This window comes from Zootoca vivipara, chromosome 4, assembly GCF_965207765.1.
Source record: "Zootoca vivipara chromosome 4, rZooViv2.hap1.1, whole genome shotgun sequence".
In the NCBI taxonomy this organism is placed as follows: domain Eukaryota; kingdom Metazoa; phylum Chordata; class Lepidosauria; order Squamata; family Lacertidae; genus Zootoca; species Zootoca vivipara.
The window spans coordinates 76,621,594-76,639,925 of NC_142587.1; the positions used below are offsets into that span (position 1 = coordinate 76,621,594).

General features: G+C 47.8%; 2 protein-coding genes across 5 annotated transcripts in view; one reads left to right on the forward strand and one right to left on the reverse strand.

Moving 5' to 3' along the window:
* Nucleotides 1–18,332, reverse strand: part of NBEA (neurobeachin) — a 365,422-nt gene that overhangs the window by 143,254 nt on the left and 203,836 nt on the right. For 3 of the 4 annotated variants that reach the window (XM_088668226.1, XM_088668227.1, XM_035114662.3), the window contains one exon: nucleotides 7,982–8,118. In XM_088668226.1, coding sequence (XP_088524352.1) covers nucleotides 7,982–8,118 — 137 coding nt within the window. Of the gene's footprint in view, nucleotides 1–7,981; nucleotides 8,119–10,325; nucleotides 10,460–18,332 lie in introns of those variants that run through there. The other variant, XM_060273786.2, reaches the window with a different exon arrangement.
* Nucleotides 3,807–6,427, forward strand: MAB21L1 (mab-21 like 1). Its single transcript, XM_035114668.3, has one exon. It carries the CDS (start codon nucleotides 4,429–4,431, stop codon nucleotides 5,506–5,508), a length of 1,080 nt encoding a protein of 359 aa, XP_034970559.1. The 5' UTR covers nucleotides 3,807–4,428; the 3' UTR covers nucleotides 5,509–6,427.

Consider the following 18,332-nt stretch of genomic DNA (forward strand, 5'->3'; position numbering starts at 1 on the left):
TCTAATGTGAGACTTCTGTATGACTATGAAGTCTAAAAGTCTTTGTTAACATTCAGTCCAATTCATCACAAAGAGAATCAAAGGGATTCATTTCAGTTTAGTTGTATTTGGATTCAGTGCAATTAAAATTGGCATAAATCCTAGCAGGACTAAATTTTAAAAAATAAAATTAAAGTTCACATTGAATTTTGTATCTAGACTAGTTTTAAACACCCGTACTACAAGTGGATGTGAAAAACTTCCAAACACCTTTAAACAAATATTTAAAAATGCCTTACAAAATGTTTGAAAATTGGAATTAATTTTAATCTAGTATGCTAAATTCTATAACATCATTGCTATGTTACACAGCTTTTCTCAGTGCCTACGTGTTTTTGTATGCAACAACAAATATTTTTAATATAATAATAATAATAATAATAATAATAATAATAATAATTCCTAAATGTTATCCTTCTATATTTATTAGATTAGGTTTACAGTTCAAATAAATCAAAATATCTGGACCAACTGCATCAGTTACTGAATTAATTTTAAAGAATCAAAACTTTTAACACTATGTGAAAAGCAGTTTGATCTACAGTATAAATTTATAAAGGGATATTTAATCTAGTGGAACTGCAGTTCAATCATTGGGTTGTACTGTCTGGTACAGTACTGTACATGTTTACTTGTAAGTAAGTCCCACTGCATTCAATAGAACCTACTCTCCCAAGTACACAAGCGTGCAGTTTTAGTCTCCAATTCCATACATAGTTACTAAGTAGTAAGTTCCACTGAATTATATTTTACATGCAAAATAGACATGCACAGATCACAATCTGAGGTGTAGCAACATTTTGCTAATGCAGGCCTATAAATTTCTGTAATTATTTTATATTTAATGACAATATTCTGCAAGAAACATTAACAACTTCGTGGTGTAACAGATAATTCAACCCATTTATAGCTCAGTCCTAACCATTGTAAGGAAGTTTAAAGGGAGTTAATTCTAACCTTCACCTTATCATTATGGAAACAAGCTAAATATAAGTCTAAAGACTTCACTGTATGTGTCATCTCAGCAGCTAGAAAAGCATAGAGGAACCAGTTGGAGAGGGCTTTGTTGTGACTATTTTCAGTTATCACAGAGGAGTTTTGTTGGACCTCCACTGAGAACCGAATTTCAATCTATTACTACCGGTATGTGGTTTTCCCTGTTTTTAGTTCACTGCGCAGTTCCAGAAAAATTTCTGTATTTGGGCAACACAGTCTGTTAGCTACTACTGTAATACAGTACTGTTAAAAAGAAGTGCAGGGACTGTGCTCCAGGCCGGGCTCCCGGTTCAGAGAAGCAAAGTCGAGATGCTTGCCAGACTCTCCTTGCGCAGGACCCTGGTCCCTTCTCCCACCGACTCCCAAACACCCTCAGGATGAAGGAGATAAAATGTGAGAGGGCCATGCTAGTACCTTTCCCCTTCGCAAGCTCAAGCGTCTTAGAGGCTAGAGGGCGAAGGGAAATGGCAGGAAGGGATGCAGGGATCTCTTCTCTGCAGGAAAGAGATTTGCTTGCGCAGCGTCTCTCCTGGCGCCCTTCCACCTGTTGTTGGGCTGCTCGACCCCAACCTATCTGCTCGCCCACGATCCTTCCCTCCCCCACGCACATTTCTGAAGCTAAGTTCAGGCAAGGCCACGCTGGTGAGCTGCTGTCTGGAAGCGTCTCGACGCCGTTTGCAATCCCTGCCCAGAGAGAAAACGGCCGCGCAGAAAATGTGCGCCCCGCCAGATCCTAATCCGCAAAGCCCTGCGCCCACAGGAGGATGCGCTACCGCTGCCTCGCCGCGCCCTAGGCGGCGGCTCCAGTTTCTCCTCCTTTCGCCGCTATCTAATTCGACGACCTAACACGCCCGGAGAAGTGCACAAGTGAAGGCAACCCAAACAGATCGCTAGACGCAAAGGTGATCTGAAAGGCCAAGCAGCCACAACAGGATTCTAAAGGGACCGGGCTGCTGCAGTGCCCAACACGCGACTTGTCGATGGACTTGCTTGGAAGCAAATGCCTTTAGGACCGAGGTATAAGGAAGTTCACCATTATCTGGAAGTAGGTTTAATCAGTGCAACGAAATAATAATAATAATTGACACCCGAGCTCTGAACAAATTCTGCAACAGCGCAGGAGGATAAGGTTGCAATCCTATTCCGTTCCTTGGCAGTAAACCCGATTGGACTCAGTTGGCCTTACTTCTAAGTAGACATGCATCAGATTTAAGGGAGCAACTGATAAACAAAGGGGCTTAAATTCAGAGCAAATCAAGCGCGCCTGATTTCTACTGAAATCAATGGGGTTTAGGCACAAGCTTAAGGCTCTAAAATTCTATATTCATTTACTTGAGAGTATGCCCCACTGAACTCAGTGGGACTTAATTACGAGTAGACGTGTATAGGCTTGAGCAGCAAGTTTTTGTTTTTTTTTAAAAAAACACCCATCAGTCTAGTTTTACGCTTATTAATTGATTTTAAGGGATATTTCTGAGCAACATCTTTAGGATGCAGGCTTAAATCCCATTGATTTCGAATTAACTAAAGCGCGCTTAACTTTCCCTAGACAGCAGCCAATTAATTTTAACATTAAGATGCTCATAGATGCTTTTGGAAGCCGTTCAAGGGAGAGGGGAAGGGGGAGCTGCTCCAGGGCTCCCCTCCCAGTTCCGAACTGTGTTGCTTCTTGGAACAAGAGACCAGGCAGCAAACCAGAATACTTCCCTGTGGCCGGCTATGCGCAACAAACAGCTCTGCTTGGAGGCACTGGAGGGGATCTTGGCTCATATCTAGCGCTGCCCTAAACCTGGACGGTCCAAATGGGACAGAAAAGCTGCCTCCCAGCTTGACCGCGATTTCTCCCGCTTCTCCTCTGTCCCGCGTTCCCATTACAGTCCACCAAGACTGCAAATACAGTCCACACGGGGTGGGGTGGGGTGCAGAAACCTGCCCACTTCAGACCTTTAAGAGTTGCCATTTACTTTGCCACAATGTTGCTGCTAATGAGGCTGGGCACCTTTGCGACACGTGCGGTACACAAAGGCGGCAACAAGGCAACTAACTCATTGCTTGCCAGGGCTACGCGTCTTCGGAAACTCAATCCGGAAAACTGTCGAGCCCGCCAGCGAGTGGTCGCTTCCTTCAGCTGCTACCAATCTAAAGAGCCAGGTAAAAAACGCGCCTCCATTTGCATCCAATCGATTGAGACCCGTCAACTCGCCTTTTGTGCTATTTAATTGGGGAGGAAGAAGAAAGAGGAGGAGGCTGCTGCTCCTGGTACATATTTTCCCTCTATCGTACAACCGGTGACTTTCTAACATTAGGCTAGCCCAGTTGACAAGCGGAGAACTTCCCAGCTGTTTCCAACGTCTATCAGGCAGCGCCAGTTGAAGCCAAGTTTTCGCATGTGATGTCTCCGCTTCCTTTTCCCCGGAGCGAAGCGCCTCTCCAGTTCGCCGGGCGAAGGGTGCCGGGTTCCTGGCACCTGCGGTCCCGTTTGCGCCACGAGCAGGCTCCGGAGGACGCCTGGCGAGAAGAGTGGCAAGAAGTCCTTTCCCCAACAGCCGTAGCCGCCTTCCGCCTCCTCGCCTGCCCAATGGGTCGCTGGCCTGGCTGGTCCCTTTCTGCCACCAGCCCCCTACCTTGAGTTTGTGCGTTTCCCTGTCTCCCCGAGAGGGATTAATTAACCAGGCTGGAGCTGGAAGAGGCTGCCGTGACGAGCCCAGTGGCGATTGGCCGCCCGCCTGCCTGGCCCTGCCTTTATAATTTCCACGCGAGTGCATCTGGGCTCTTATACAAACCAACAGCCAGCTTCTCCTGACATATACACACACTCAGAGACAGGGAGACACACACACACACACACACACAGGGGGAGAGAGAAAGAGAAACACCCAGAAATCCCCCCCCCCTGACTACCAACATTGCGCGCAGACACACTCACACACACCCCATGGTGACTCCAGGAGAAAAATAAATGCCTGCTCCGATGTGTTATTATTTTGACTGGTGGGAGCCCGGCTGCAACTGGGCGCAAACTTTGCTTCCCTTTTTTTAAGTGCAGCTCTTCCATGCTTTCCTCTGCTCGCTGAAGGATCCTTTCCAACAAAAAACCCAGGGGTTTGTGTGCCTGTGCGTGTTTGGGAAAGACTCGGAGATCTATCCGGGGCAGAAGTGTCCACCTCCAGCCAGCAAGGAGAGAGAAAGACAGCTCTGCGAGCGAGCCTCGGAGCTGAGCAGCAGAAGGAGCAGCGGCGGCGGCAAGAGCAGCGCCTTTGGCGGCCTCGGGCTCCGCTTCCCCGATCCGGGCGTCCGGATTCCCGTCTGAAGTTGGCTCCCGCCTTAGCAGCCGCATTGGATCCCAGCGCGTACTGCGAGACTCCGGTCTACAACCCGGATCTCTGTCCCAACATGATCGCGGCGCAGGCCAAGCTGGTGTACCACCTCAACAAATACTACAACGAGAAGTGCCAGGCGCGCAAGGCGGCCATCGCCAAGACCATCCGCGAGGTGTGCAAGGTGGTGTCGGACGTGCTGAAGGAGGTGGAAGTGCAGGAGCCGCGCTTCATCAGCTCCCTCAACGAGATGGACAACCGCTACGAGGGCCTCGAGGTCATCTCGCCCACCGAGTTCGAGGTGGTGCTGTACCTCAACCAGATGGGCGTCTTTAACTTCGTCGACGACGGCTCGCTGCCCGGCTGCGCCGTGCTCAAGCTGAGCGACGGGCGCAAGCGGAGCATGTCGCTCTGGGTGGAGTTCATCACGGCCTCGGGCTACCTGTCTGCGCGCAAGATCCGCTCGCGCTTCCAGACGCTGGTGGCGCAGGCCGTGGACAAGTGCAGCTACCGCGACGTGGTGAAGATGGTGGCGGACACGAGCGAGGTCAAGCTGCGCATCCGCGACCGCTACGTGGTGCAGATCACGCCCGCCTTCAAGTGCACGGGCATCTGGCCGCGCAGCGCGGCGCACTGGCCGCTGCCTCACATCCCCTGGCCGGGGCCCAACCGCGTGGCCGAGGTGAAAGCCGAGGGCTTCAACCTGCTCTCTAAGGAGTGCCACTCGCTGGCCGGCAAGCAGAGCTCGGCGGAGAGCGACGCCTGGGTGCTACAGTTCGCCGAGGCCGAGAACCGGCTGCAGATGGGCGGCTGCCGAAAGAAATGCCTCTCCATCCTCAAGACGCTGCGGGATCGCCACCTCGAGCTGCCCGGGCAGCCGCTCAACAACTACCACATGAAGACTCTGGTGTCGTACGAGTGCGAGAAGCATCCCCGGGAGTCGGACTGGGACGAGTCGTGCCTGGGCGACCGGCTCAATGGCATCTTGCTGCAGCTCATCTCGTGCCTGCAGTGCAGGCGCTGCCCGCACTACTTCTTGCCCAACTTAGACCTCTTCCAGGGCAAGCCGCACTCGGCCCTCGAAAACGCGGCCAAACAAACGTGGCGGCTCGCCAGGGAGATCCTCACCAACCCTAAAAGTTTGGAGAAACTTTAGAGGGCCAGCCAGCGGCGGCCTGACACTATTCTGCTCTCCCCCGCGAAAAGAAAAGAAAAAACTGCCTTTCTGTTCGGAGGATTCTGCTGGGTTGACGGGGCAAACGTCGCCCTGCGTTCGTGGAAGAGGCTGCCCGCCTGCGCGCACACGCACACCAAACCAACTGCAAGTATTATGACTCTTGCCGGTATCCCGGTTTTAAAAGCCTGTCCGGAAAACAAAACGAAACGAAACCGTGTATGATTATCACCAGGGGAAATGCAATATGGGCTGCCGTTTTTAGCCTGATTGTGACCACTCCGCCTAGAAGCCAGACCAATGGATTATAACGAGGCCGGGATTTTTGTGCGAGTAAGAATTTGAAGATGCCACCCAAATAACCACAACCATTAGATAGAAAAAACAAAACAAAAACAAAGCAAACCAAACCACAACTGTCCCAACTCTTCCCCTGTACATTTTTTTTTAAAAAAAATTGTATGGAATATTGTGATCTCACATTGTCTTTGAAATTGTGGGTGTTAGTGTTTTGTGATTTGGTGAAAAGAAGTTAAATTGCCATTTTGGATACTTCAGGACATTTTCTGCTTAAGAAGATACCGCTTAAAAAAAAGGTAGATTTTATCATGGTACTTTTGTTACTTGTCTTTTGAAGTGTCTAAGCTAAAAAAAAAAAGTTTACATTTTTTTGTTTCAAATATATTGCTCGTTCTATTTCTACCATTCCATAAATATACTTGAAATGTTATTTAAATATATTCAGAAGAAATTTGGATTTTGCTTATATAATTGTGAATATTGGAATTATATATTGGAAAAATGCACTTGAAATACACTGGATAATTACTTTTTGTGATTTAAATTTCTGTTGCTGATTTTATTTAATTACAAGCTAATAAATAAAAGGAAAATAAATATGCTTAAGAGTTTCAGTGCTGGATTCCATCTGGGTTTCTGCAAGCCCTACATTCTCTCTTTTGGGGGGTGGGCGGGGAGGGGCGGTGTAAAGCGGGTCTGAAGCCCTTGACGCCCCGTTAAAAGTAGCGTACTTTAAAATGAAGATAAAAATCGGTGTAGCCTACCCTAAAAAAATGGGGTCCTGAAGGCCATCGACATCGGTCACACTCCGGTGTGTGGCAATTAAGCGAGTAACATTTTTACAACCGTCAGGAAATAAATCTACTTCTCAAAAGATTTAGTGGGCCAGGCTAACGCGGCTGTCCGGTTTTGAACCAAGCTGAAGGCACGCATTACCCAAGTGAGCCTAGTTTGTAACAAAATTAACAGCACTTGGAGAGAAGGGAGGGGAAAGCTGCAACGTTTAGAGATTTGCGGGGCTCAAGCCAACAATTGTCAGGTAAAGCATGTTGCTACCTTTGCCCTAAACATCACCAGCCTGGCCATAAAACCGCCGCCAGTTGTGTTTGGTGAAAGCTCGCGCCGGCCTCTCCCGAGGCCCCGCCGGAGCAAAGGAGCCGCCTCCGCCAGAAGCCCCGTCCTGCCCTCGCAGAGAGCGCAGCAGGCAGTTCCTTCCGGATGCAAACCGTGATTCAGCCAAAGGGCAAATATCCCGGCAAGCCTTGAGGGGGGTGCAACAATGTGCTCAAGATCTGCCCAGGTGATACTGTTTCAAACTTCAGCTGCGCTCTGCCCGCGCTTGGATGCGCTGCAGCAAAACCGTTAGACTCGCCATGTTACCCAACTCCATGTTTTGTTTTGCTTGTGTGTGTGTGTGTGTGTGTTTTAAAATCCGGAAGACACTTTTAATTCTTCCTGTCAAGGTTGGCAGGCGGGCAACAGACGGATGGCCTCGACAGTGAGGCCACAATAGTGTGTATTTACACAAGGCTACGAAAGTGAAATTAAAATAACAATATCACTATAGATCCGGAGAGAAGAAAAATGACATGGACGTGAACTTTTGAATTCTGTAACAAGGTAACTCTCCGCTCTATCTCCTTGCTCCATGGGTCTTCGGGAGAGATTCTCTCTTTGCACACCCCAACCTTGGTAGTGCCCAGACTCTGCAATAGCTGCTTCGCGCGCCCCTGCAACGCGCACCCGCGCAGAAGCGGAAGCTCCAGTCACTGGGGACTGCATCGAAGGCAGACGGAGAGGGAGCGCGTCTCCTTCTCTGCCGCGGGTGCCCGAGGAAAGAGGCTGGAGTGCGGGCCCGCCATTACCTCGAGGGATTTCTAAGCAATTGGCTTAACTGCTAAATCTGCCCACGTTCATACAAAGGCCTTGGGGGGGAGTGGGGGGGGGAGAGATTTGTTAAAAAGCGAGCGCGGGAGTAAGAGCGGATTTTACATCATTAACGCGCCGCGCTCTTAAATTAAACAGCCACGGAGTCAGACGAAGGGGAGCAAGGAGAGGGGCGCTTCCAGGCACTTGGGAGCATTCCTCAATTCATGGTTATGGTAAACCTCCCCCTCCCCTCCCAACCCCCCCCCCACTTGGGTCCTGTACTCACTTTAGGGTCGATCTTTTTGAAGGCCGGGTCCTCCTCGTCTACCTCGAAGTAGATCTCGGTGGTGGTGATGGAGAGGGTGCCCTTGGCTACCACCACCGGCGCGATGAGCTGGGCCGGCGTGCTGAGGACCACGGGGCCTGCAAGGCAAGAAAGGACGGCATGAGGAGGCTGCGAAAGAGAGGCCGGCCGCTTTGCCCGACGACGGCAGAGCGGAGCGAGGAAGCCGTCGGACTCAGGCGAGGGATGCCTACGGAGCGGTGCCCAGCGCTGCCGGGACACCTAGGAAGATGCTTCAGGAAGCGGGACGCTGTGTATACCTGAACCTCAAAGGATGATCGACGGACCATCGGAACAGCAGGCCACTTTATAGGTCTTTCAAACAAAACAACACCCAAGAACTAAGGGGGGGGGGTTGTGTAGGTCTCGTCACCTAAAGACAGGAAGATTTATTTGAGAATACAGTACTAGCGGGGTGCGGGTGGGGGGATCACAGCCCGCGGATGAAAATAGCCCCTTTCTTCCTAATCTCGAAGCCCAATCCCATAAAGGGCGAGTACAGGTCCCACTCAATTCAGTAAATATACCGGTTTGCACATGTGTGTATGAAGCGCAGCCTAAGACGGGTAGCGAGTATTTAGAAAAGCAGTGTCACGGAATAAAAATCAGAGAAGCTTCCAATAAAATATATTTAGATTTATGCTTCCTGTATCTAGTCATAAAATTACAATACAAATTATGCACCACACATATCGAATATGTTTTACTTCTTTTTTATTATTCTGGACGTTAGGTAATGCAGTGTTTTCTACATCATAAAACTATCTGCGAGACATCAGATGCTAAACGAGGGCTCTCTCTGTGCAGAAAATGTATATGTGTGTGTAAAATTAAGTGCAGCCTTTATTGTGAAATAACAGTTGTTATAAAGAAAACAATTTGTCTCCACAGAGGCGCCAGAAACAATCTCTCTCCCTCTGAAATTTATTGAAATGTTAATGCTGAGAGCATAATTACTCCAAAACAAAAAGATTCAGAGTTATTCTAACTTGCTTACGCGCATGTATATTCTACGGAATTCACTGGGGCTTACTCCCAAGTAAATGTGCACAGAATTGTAGCTCAAACCTGCAAGAAAATCCCGAAATTATTTGGGCATTTCTAGTACTGTGCAGCGCAATCCTCTGCTGTTTCCTTGTGAGGCGGATCCGGCAGTATTCTGCGGGTCAGGCTGCCTAGTTAGGGTCTTGGCGACGGCAGCCTTAGAGCCAAGCGCCTTGGGGCGCCTCAGAGCAGGAGGACCAGTAATAGGAACCAGGCATCTGATGGTCTGACAAGCGTATGCCATAATAAATGTGTTAGCATTTAAGGTGCCATAAGGCTTTTTGCGGACCATTATTACATTGACTCTAAGGAGACTTCCCATCCGGATCCTAAACGAATTTATTGGAAATTCCATCTCGAGATCTATGCAGATTTCATAAAAATAAATGCATGGAATATTGGGATATTGAGCCAAGACCGTCCTATGGATAAATAAGCCGAGAAATCTATTCAAATAACATGAAATGCAATACACTGATGCCACATTTTAGAAACTGGGAAACAAGAAGGCATAGTACAGTATTATCTGGCTGCTGATATTGTTGTTTTTTTTCCTTTAGGTGCTGAGACTGTTAATTCCGCGTGTGTGTGAAATGTTGTGCTCGGACGGATTTGGTTTCTGGTGTCTCTCCAGCAGCCTTTCCCCGGCTGGCTGGCACTCGGTCCGACCACCCTTTGCGCTGCCAAGCTCTGCCCTCCTCCAGGGCCCAATCTCCTGGCTCTACGGATCCCGCTGGAGGCTCCCCTTCCTACCCGCCACTTAGCCCGGCCTCAGCCAGTCTCTCGGCCTGACAGAGAGCGTGGCAGGCCTCATTTCAGCGCTAACTTTTCTTCCTTCCGAGCATCGCCTCCTTCCCTGCTCTCCACCCAGCCCCAGGCAACGCTCGGCTTCCCGCCTCTGACAGCTCTCAAGCCAGCCCACCAGGGGCTGGATAATATGGAGACAAACTCTATTTTCGTTCATTTTCTTGTTTTCCCCGCGCCTAATAGGCCAGCCTGGCCTCTTCACCCCAGTCAGCTGATGCGGCCCATACGCGCGGGGCTCGGGCATCGCCCTTGCTCCGTCCTCCCTGCCGCCTCCCCCTCTGGCCGGACAGCGCCAGTGGCGCTCGGCGAGCAAGCAAGCAGGCCGGCAAGCGGGCCGCCCTCCTGGCCGGCGGGGCTCCTGCTTAGGGCAGCGGATCGATCCGAAACGGCGCTTTAAAGGCTCATCAATCTTAATCTCGGTCGCTCAAGTAATTACGCGCGATTCTCTCGTGCGATTACAAGTGGATTTGGGTTTCGATTCCCCAGGCCCCTCGCCTTTGTGCGTAATGGCAGGCCGAGCTCTCCAGGCAGCAGCAGCTCCCGGGCCCTGCTTGGCTGCTGCTTCTCTCCGCCCCTCCGCGTTCACCACCCCGGCCCCTCTCCTCTCCCCGCCCCCGTCTGCCTTTAACCCTTCCTCGCCACCCGAGCGCCGGGGCTTTACATGCCTCGGCGAGAAAATAAAAAAAAGGCCCTTAAAGATGATGCAGTTGGGGAGCCGCGTGATAGTCGATCATGATAAGAAGGCGTTTAGTGGGCCTCGCGCGCTCCCAGAAGGAAGATCAGGTAGTTAACCCAATTACCTCCCGGCTCCCCGCTTGTTATATGGGCAAAATAAAAAGGAAGTGGCTGGTAGTTCGCGGTCAGGAGGCCAGAGACTATAACAAGAAATCTTTTTCTTCATCAAAAGAGAGAGAGAGAGAGAGAGAGAGAGAGAGAGAGAGAGAGAGAGAGAGAGAGAGAGAGAGAGAGAGAGAGAGAGAGAGAGAGAGAGAGAGAGAGAGAGAGAGAGAGAGAGAGAGAGAATGCCTAAATCTTTTGTGTGCGGGGCGTGGGTGCGCAAGGGATAATGACAGTGGCGAGCCGGTTTTAATTTTCAGAATGGCTGCTGTAAATAAGTGCATCGCGGAGATTTCAGAGCAAAAGGCCCGCGAAGACCCCCTCACACTTCCAAGCGCTCTGAACAAATGACTTTGTGAAATCCTATAGGAGCCTGAACTAGGCAAAAACAGCTACCACTCAAACCAATGGCGTTTCGAAGGATCACAAGATATTTCCATTATTTTTTTATTATTTTTTTGCGAAAGGGAAGAAAGCGGTGGTGGTGGGGTGTTACTTAGCAGCATGAATATTCCTGAGTATTTCATTATCAAAACCTATGTAAGTAAGCAAGCCTTGATATTATCCCAGCCAGGAGGTATCAGAGATGGAAAGCAGAGTCAGCACTCAGGGTCCTTGTGTCTTGGGGTGGTCTGTTAAGTGCTGGTCCTTTTACCCAGCCACCACCCCTTGCTTTGGGCTTTGCCAGCCCATTGCTTCTGCCACCACCACCCCCAAAAGCAGAAGGCAGCTGCTTCCTGCTCCCCAACAAAAAGCGGGCGACTGAGTGGTGGCTGCAAGCAGCTGCTTCCTCGCCTTGATCACTGACCATCTCTTATCTGGCTCATGCAGGGGAAGGACATTTGGCCCAGTGGGGGCACCTGAAGAAAGTGCAATGAAAGATGGTGGCTGCCCTTCCCAAGAACATCTGTACCTCTCTGAACTCATTTGCCCCCCCCCCCCAGTCTGCTGGAAAGGGGGGACTGGACCCTGGAGGGCCACCCAGGGAGAGAGCACGTGTGACAGAAGGTGGTGAGAGCAACCACCACTCCACTTGCTTGGCCCTCTCTTGCTGGGTGGGGTGGTAGGGAAGAGTCCAGTAAGGGGAATCCACATAGAATCATGGAATTGTAAAGTTGGAAGGGACCACGGGGGTCATCTAGTCCAATCCCCTGGGATGCAGGAATATTTTGCCCAACATGGGACTAAAACCCACAACCCTGAGATTAAGAGTCTCATGCTCTACCGACTGATACTTTCCTTACTGTTAATTTATGGTCCCTTTCCTATGGAACATGGTGGAATGCCCAAACCGGGAAGTTGTGTTAGACGTAATATTTTAGAATGGAAACCCTTCAAATATTATGTATTAACCCCTTCACATCCAGAACCCATCTGTAAGAGAGGAATGGCCAGGGCACAACAACTTCAGAGCTAACTAGATCTATCACCTTTACAAGTCACATATATAATATAAACCACAAAAATATTCCACAGAACTACCCGTTCTGGTTCATAAACAGAGTAAATGCTCTGGAATGCTAACTTCTGAGCTTGCCAAATCATCCAAATCCAGCAGTCACACATAGCTAGATAGGTTTCATGCATTAAGCCACAGAACCTTCTCAGAAAACAAGTCCCAATACCTATTCAGGGCTGTAAATGACATTCTGGAAAAATGACATGGAACACCAACTTCTCAATTAGTCAAACTATCCCAATTTACAGATGGGATTCATTCCACAATACAGTACACAAAATGACTAGGGAAACCATGCTCTGAACTGTAATTTGTGCCTAGCTAGGAATTCTTGCCAGCCCTCTGGCTGCTGCATTTTGCAACTGCTGTAGCTTTGGAACAGTCTTCAAGGGTTCGTGTATAATGCAAGCTTCATGTATAATGCAGTACTGTAGTCCAGCCCTGAGGTTATGAGAACTCCTATGATGTCAAGATATAGTTCAACATTGGTAAGTCTCTGGAAGCATGAAGGTAGGAGTAAAACAACAGCAGTTTGGTGCAGAGGGAGCTCCATTTCCAACCCATGAAACTGCTCCAAGCTATGGTGTGCAGTATCAAATGCCTACAAGGTAGCACTAGGACGGCTATGGCAGCTTTGGTGCCATAACTGGGCCTGAACCCAGACTGTAATCAACTTCTTCCAAGCACACCTGTAAGTTGAACTGACACAAAAATCTTGAGCATCGTGCCTAAAAGGGACTGTTAGCAATTGGGCAATAGTTATTCAACAGTTCTAAGTCCAGGAAGGTCCTGTGAAGGAGAGGACACAACACTACATCTTTAAAAGCCAATGGTACCTCATCCTTCTGCAACATGGCATTCACCACTCCATGGACCTATGCTGTTAAACCCCTCAGGTTCACTCTCATACATCACAATAGGCAAGAGTTGAAAGGACAAGTGATCAGCCAGACCCTCTTCCAAGCAGTTTGTCAACATCAGGCTGCAACAATTTAAACTCATCCATGTAAACTGGAACAGATGGTGCTCTAGCCACCTCTGGACTAGTCCAGATAGTGGCATCTAATAGTGAGCTCACAAAACAATACAATTAAACAATTTTTTAAAAAACCAGGCTTTTAATTCAATGCTTGAAAAAAGTACACTAACGAACAATATGCTCAGCAGTAAGAGCAAATGAACATTTGCTTATCACTTAGAGGTAAGTTCCAAGTATGGTTAAACTACAGCTCCCATGATTCCTGGCCACTGGACTTGTGGCTGGGGCTGATGGGAGTTGAAGTGCAGCAATATCTGAAGAGTACCAGGTTGGCTACCCTAGATTTATAACCTATGTTTTCTACAGACCTGCACACTTTTAATAACCCCATATCTATTTGGCTGGAATAACTATAAGGCATATCAAGAGATTCCTCAGATTATGTCCTTCCCAGATTTCTTAAATCCACAATCTGCTTCTTAATTTTCACCTTTCTATGGTATTCCCAGTGCTGATAGCTTATCCCCACAAACAATACCTGATTATGTGAGTCTCATCTCTGGAGTTAAAACTCTGAAAATTGCAACCTTTGCCTTATGTGCAGAGGTGACTGGTTTCAGTGGCTATTCCTATCAGAGAGAACTCAACCCCCTCTTCTGAAACGAAAGGGTTAATGGCATAGTCATCCAAGAAGACTTCACTTTTCTCAGGGTGAGCAAGGAGAAACAATGCAAATGACATGGCTAAACTAGACTGCACTAGACTGCTTAGCCAGAAACTGTTTTGTTGTCTTTATCACATCAACTGATGACCTCCCTCTTAATTTGCTTTTATAATTGTCTTGAATAAACTTTACGTAATTGGACTGTTTCATTCGAGTGTATTTTTAAAAGCACTCCCTGGTCGAATTCCGCCTCCCCGCCACCACTTGAGTTAGCCTGCTGGCTTTAGCACACAAGAAGAGAGGTCAGGCTTAGGCTTGGCTAGGAGTTTCCGCTACTGCTTTGCAAATATGCCGTACCCATGGAGAAGCGCGCACTATCCCAACTTAGGCAGACTGTAATAAAGCAGAGGGCGTGTTGCCAGGGTCCAGCTTGTAGGGTTGGCGTTGGAATGGTGGCTGCTCCTCCAGCCCCTTCGAAAAGGGGCTTCTCGCCCAGGCCCTGCAGGAGATGATAGGATCCGGGAACGCGTCCAGGGCAAAGGCAGGGGTGGCTGCTCAAGGTCAAGCAGCCTCTACCTGCGCCCCTCCCCCACATCATAACCTGAGTGTAACATTTCATATATTTCACTCCGAGCCTCTGAAGCGCCCCCCTCCCAACCGCCCGCTGAAAAGGCACCGAATGAAACGCTCCTTCTTAATAGTGTGTCATTTTTACACTTGTCCTTTGGAAATCTCCAATTACAAGTCCCAATACCACGGCACATTTAAGGAGCGCGGAGTCTTTTTGTTCGAGCCTTCAGGGAGCAAACCCGCCACTGAGAGAATACGAAATTAATCCACTCCAGCTATAGAGCGAGAGGATTATGTTCTAATCCCCTTTGGGAGAGGCTCTGGATTTTAAGGATCCGACATTAAAATGTTTACACCAGGCGTAATCAAAATAGTGCAGCTTCTCCATATGGCCCCGAGATAGCAGCGCGGCATTGGCTCCGCTTCTCAAACCGCTCCCCAAAACAAAAACGCAGCGCACCGGGCAAGCACTGGATGGAGGGGAGAGCGCGCCAGGCGCTGCTGATCCAAGCATTTTCACCCCTTTGGGGAGCGGGGGAGCGCCACACTTTCAAGTCCAAAACAGCAGGGGAAAGCAGTGAGACCCCACCACCCCCACCCACTTATCGGCACAAGCTTGAGCGCTGCCCCTGAGGAGCCAGGAGCCTCTTTCCATGTCCATCGGGACCGTGCCAAATCGCGCCGCGGAGCTGCAGATGCTCCCACCTGCGCCCGCCCAGCCCCGGCGGCCGTGACTGGTCCAGGGAGGCCCGTCCGCTTTGTTGTCCCTCGGCGGACGGAAGAACAAAGGGCGGCAGGCCGCGGCTCGGGGCTTGGACGGAGGATTCCCGCTTGGGCGTCCCCAGCAGCCCAGCCGAAGAAGCGGCAGGCCGAGCGGCGGAGAGGCGCCAGGGCGCACAGAGTCCGCAGCGCGCAGCGAAAGGGCCCCCGGGCGAGTTACGTCTGGAGAACACACGCGCCGCGTCTCCAGAAAGAAACGGCGAGATTGACCTTTAGACATCTTTTAAACAAAACACACACAAGAGTCACAGGGAAGAAAGAGTCGGGTATAGATGCAGGAGGCAACACATTCTAAATTTCGTTTGGCTTGTTGGAAGACTTCTAATGAAGGTCGGTCGATGCAAACTAAATTGTAAGCTCACACAGCTTAAAGAGCAGAAGCCACGAGGGAATTCTTCGACATGAGCCCCACTGAATTCCTGGTGTGCATTGCCAGGTATGGATTGTAGCCTAAGGCAGCAGTTCGGGGCACAAGTCCCGCCGAACTCATTGGGAATTACTTCCGGGAAAACAAGGACAGGATTTGTTCTGCTAAAGACGGGAGCACTTTCTTTACAGTGCTCAACAGGATGTGCATTGGGAGTGCTACTGCTCAACTCCTGCTGCGAATAAATGGAAACGCAGGTTGTACAGAAGTAGCGCTTATTGGATCACTCCCGTTTCCTATTAATCATTAGCCCCAATTTTATGTAGCTGCCAGAACTGTGTTTCTAATTTCAGAGAAGGCATTTAAAGCATGAAATAGCTAATAAAACAACTAAATAGTACCGGACCTCTTGGTGCTATTGCAATTAAATTCTGCAGATGGCTTTACACATATTAATCCACCAGTATGATTTTGCAGTTTTTTTTTAAAAAAAAGTTTTAACAAGCTGCTATGTTCCAGTGCAGTATAAAATCATTTAATAAATAGGTAATAAGGATTTTTTTAAAAGTTAAAATAATTTAGGCACTTTAGAATCTAATGCTTCTTTTAACTAAAAAAATAATAACAAAAATAAGTTGATCCTGAAAAAAAAAATTATTTCAAAAGAACAATAAATTTCCAAAGTATTAATGAACTTAGGATGTAAGATCGATTTTTGTCTCTTAAAAAAAGTCAAGCTGAAATAGTCAATTTCCCCAGATTGCTATATTAAGATGGGCACTTAAAAATCATTCAAGACTAAAAAGACAGCTGAAGAACAAAACAATTTTCAGAAACAACCCAAATGCGAAGACATTTTCATAATAATAATAATAATAATAGTTGTTGTTGTTTAGTCGTTTAGTCGTTTAGTCGTGTCCGACTCTTCGTGACCTCTGCACTGCCTCCCGCAGTTTGGTCAAACTCATGTTCGTAGCTTCGAGAACACTGTCCAACCATCTCGTCCTCTGTCGTCCCCTTCTCCTAGTGCCCTCAATCTTTCCCAACATCAGGGTCTTTTCCAAGGATTCTTCTCTTCTCATGAGGTGGCCAAAATATTGGAGCCTCAGCTTCACGATCTGTCCTTCCAGGGAGCACTCAGGGCTGATTTCCTTAAGAATGGATAGGTTTGATCTTCTAGCAGTCCATGGGACTCTCAAGAGTCTCCTCCAGCACCATAATTCAAAAGCATCAATTCTTCTCCAGCACCATAATTCAAAAGCATCAATTCTTTCTTCAATTCATCAATAATAATAGTAATATTATTATTATTATTTATACCCCGCCCTTCCCAGTCAAGACTTCTCTTGGTATAGAACTTATGGTCCATTTTCAGATGGGATACCTACTGGTGGACTGGCAAACCACATTAAGCACTGTTAACTAGATGGTTGGACAGTGTTCTTGAAGCCACCAACATGAGTCTGACCATCTGCGGGAGGCAGTGGAAGACAGGAGTGCCTGACGTGCTCTGGTCCATGGGGTCACGAAGAGTTGGACACGACTAAACGACTAACCAACAACAACAACAAACTTTTTAGGGCTCCAGTTGTAACAACACTGGAGTAAGCCCCACTGAATAAGATTTCACTTCTGTGCAGGGCATGGTTTAGGATTACGCTGTAAGTCATTTTAAAAATCTATATACACAACCAGCAAGATTCTTGGCTTACTATATTGTAAAGTGGCAAGAATTAGAAGGGTGGGAGAATGTAAGGACAGTGTCAATGAACTTGTATAAAAGCCTAACAGCATATTCTTCTACAAGATGTAGAGTAGACACACAGGGAACAATCTGTCCACTGCACATGTAGTGTTCACATAGAGAAGGCTGCTATAGGCTCAGGTGTGAACACAAATGCACAAATGGGATAGTAAGGGGAATCAAAGGAGCATGTTTGCCTCCTATATCTCCATGTGGCACTTTGTTTTATCTCAATGTTACTCAGCGTGAGAAACATGTATTGGGGCAAAAGGAATGGTTGGATGGGATAAGGGAGGTGTGCACAGACCATTAATTCCATATTTGCATTGTCCCATTGCATTGTCCCATTGTATCCCTCCCATGTGAGGGAGAGACTAAGAGTGGGGAGACAGGGCTCTACTGAGCCTTTGGGAATACTTTGTGTGAGAAGACACTATGTTCCATGGTCTGGATCCTGCACTTTGTTTTTAGTTTTGCTACTATTATGTACCTACTTGGGATAATTTCTTGGAACTATGTTTTATTTGTATCAAATGAAATTAATTGTTCCTTAGTATAGTTTGTAAAGCTATGGATAGTTATCAGTGATGTACACAATAAAATTAACTGTGCAAAGGTGCAAAAAAGACTATTTAGCATTAAAGGGGAAAATCTACCACATGGTGTATGCATAGTCTAGATTTCAAGGGTAACTTGCATATAAATTCAGGAGCCTGTTATTTCTTCACACTTACACATATTGTTATGTTTACAGAGAAAGCATTTCCTCTTGATATATTTATATTGCTGCAGACATTGGGACATACTTTTGCTATATATACTTGAAGGCATCTACTGAGTTGTGCTTATTTCTGTAAACTCTGGGCATTTTTCTCCCCTACAGCAAGCTCATAGTTATTTGCTCATTAAAACAACTTAAATCGTACTGCAGAGCCAACACACACTATAGTTTTGCCCCATGACACTGTGAAAAATGTTGGTTCTTCCTTTCTAGTGCAGATAAAGTTGAAACAATGCTTTTGAACTGTGCTAAAAACTAACAG

What these genes read in the sequence shown, in the direction of transcription:
- MAB21L1 (XM_035114668.3), top strand. Translation starts at nt 4,429, where the DNA reads ATGATCGCGGCGCAGGCCAAGCTGGTGTACCACCTCAACAAATACTAC.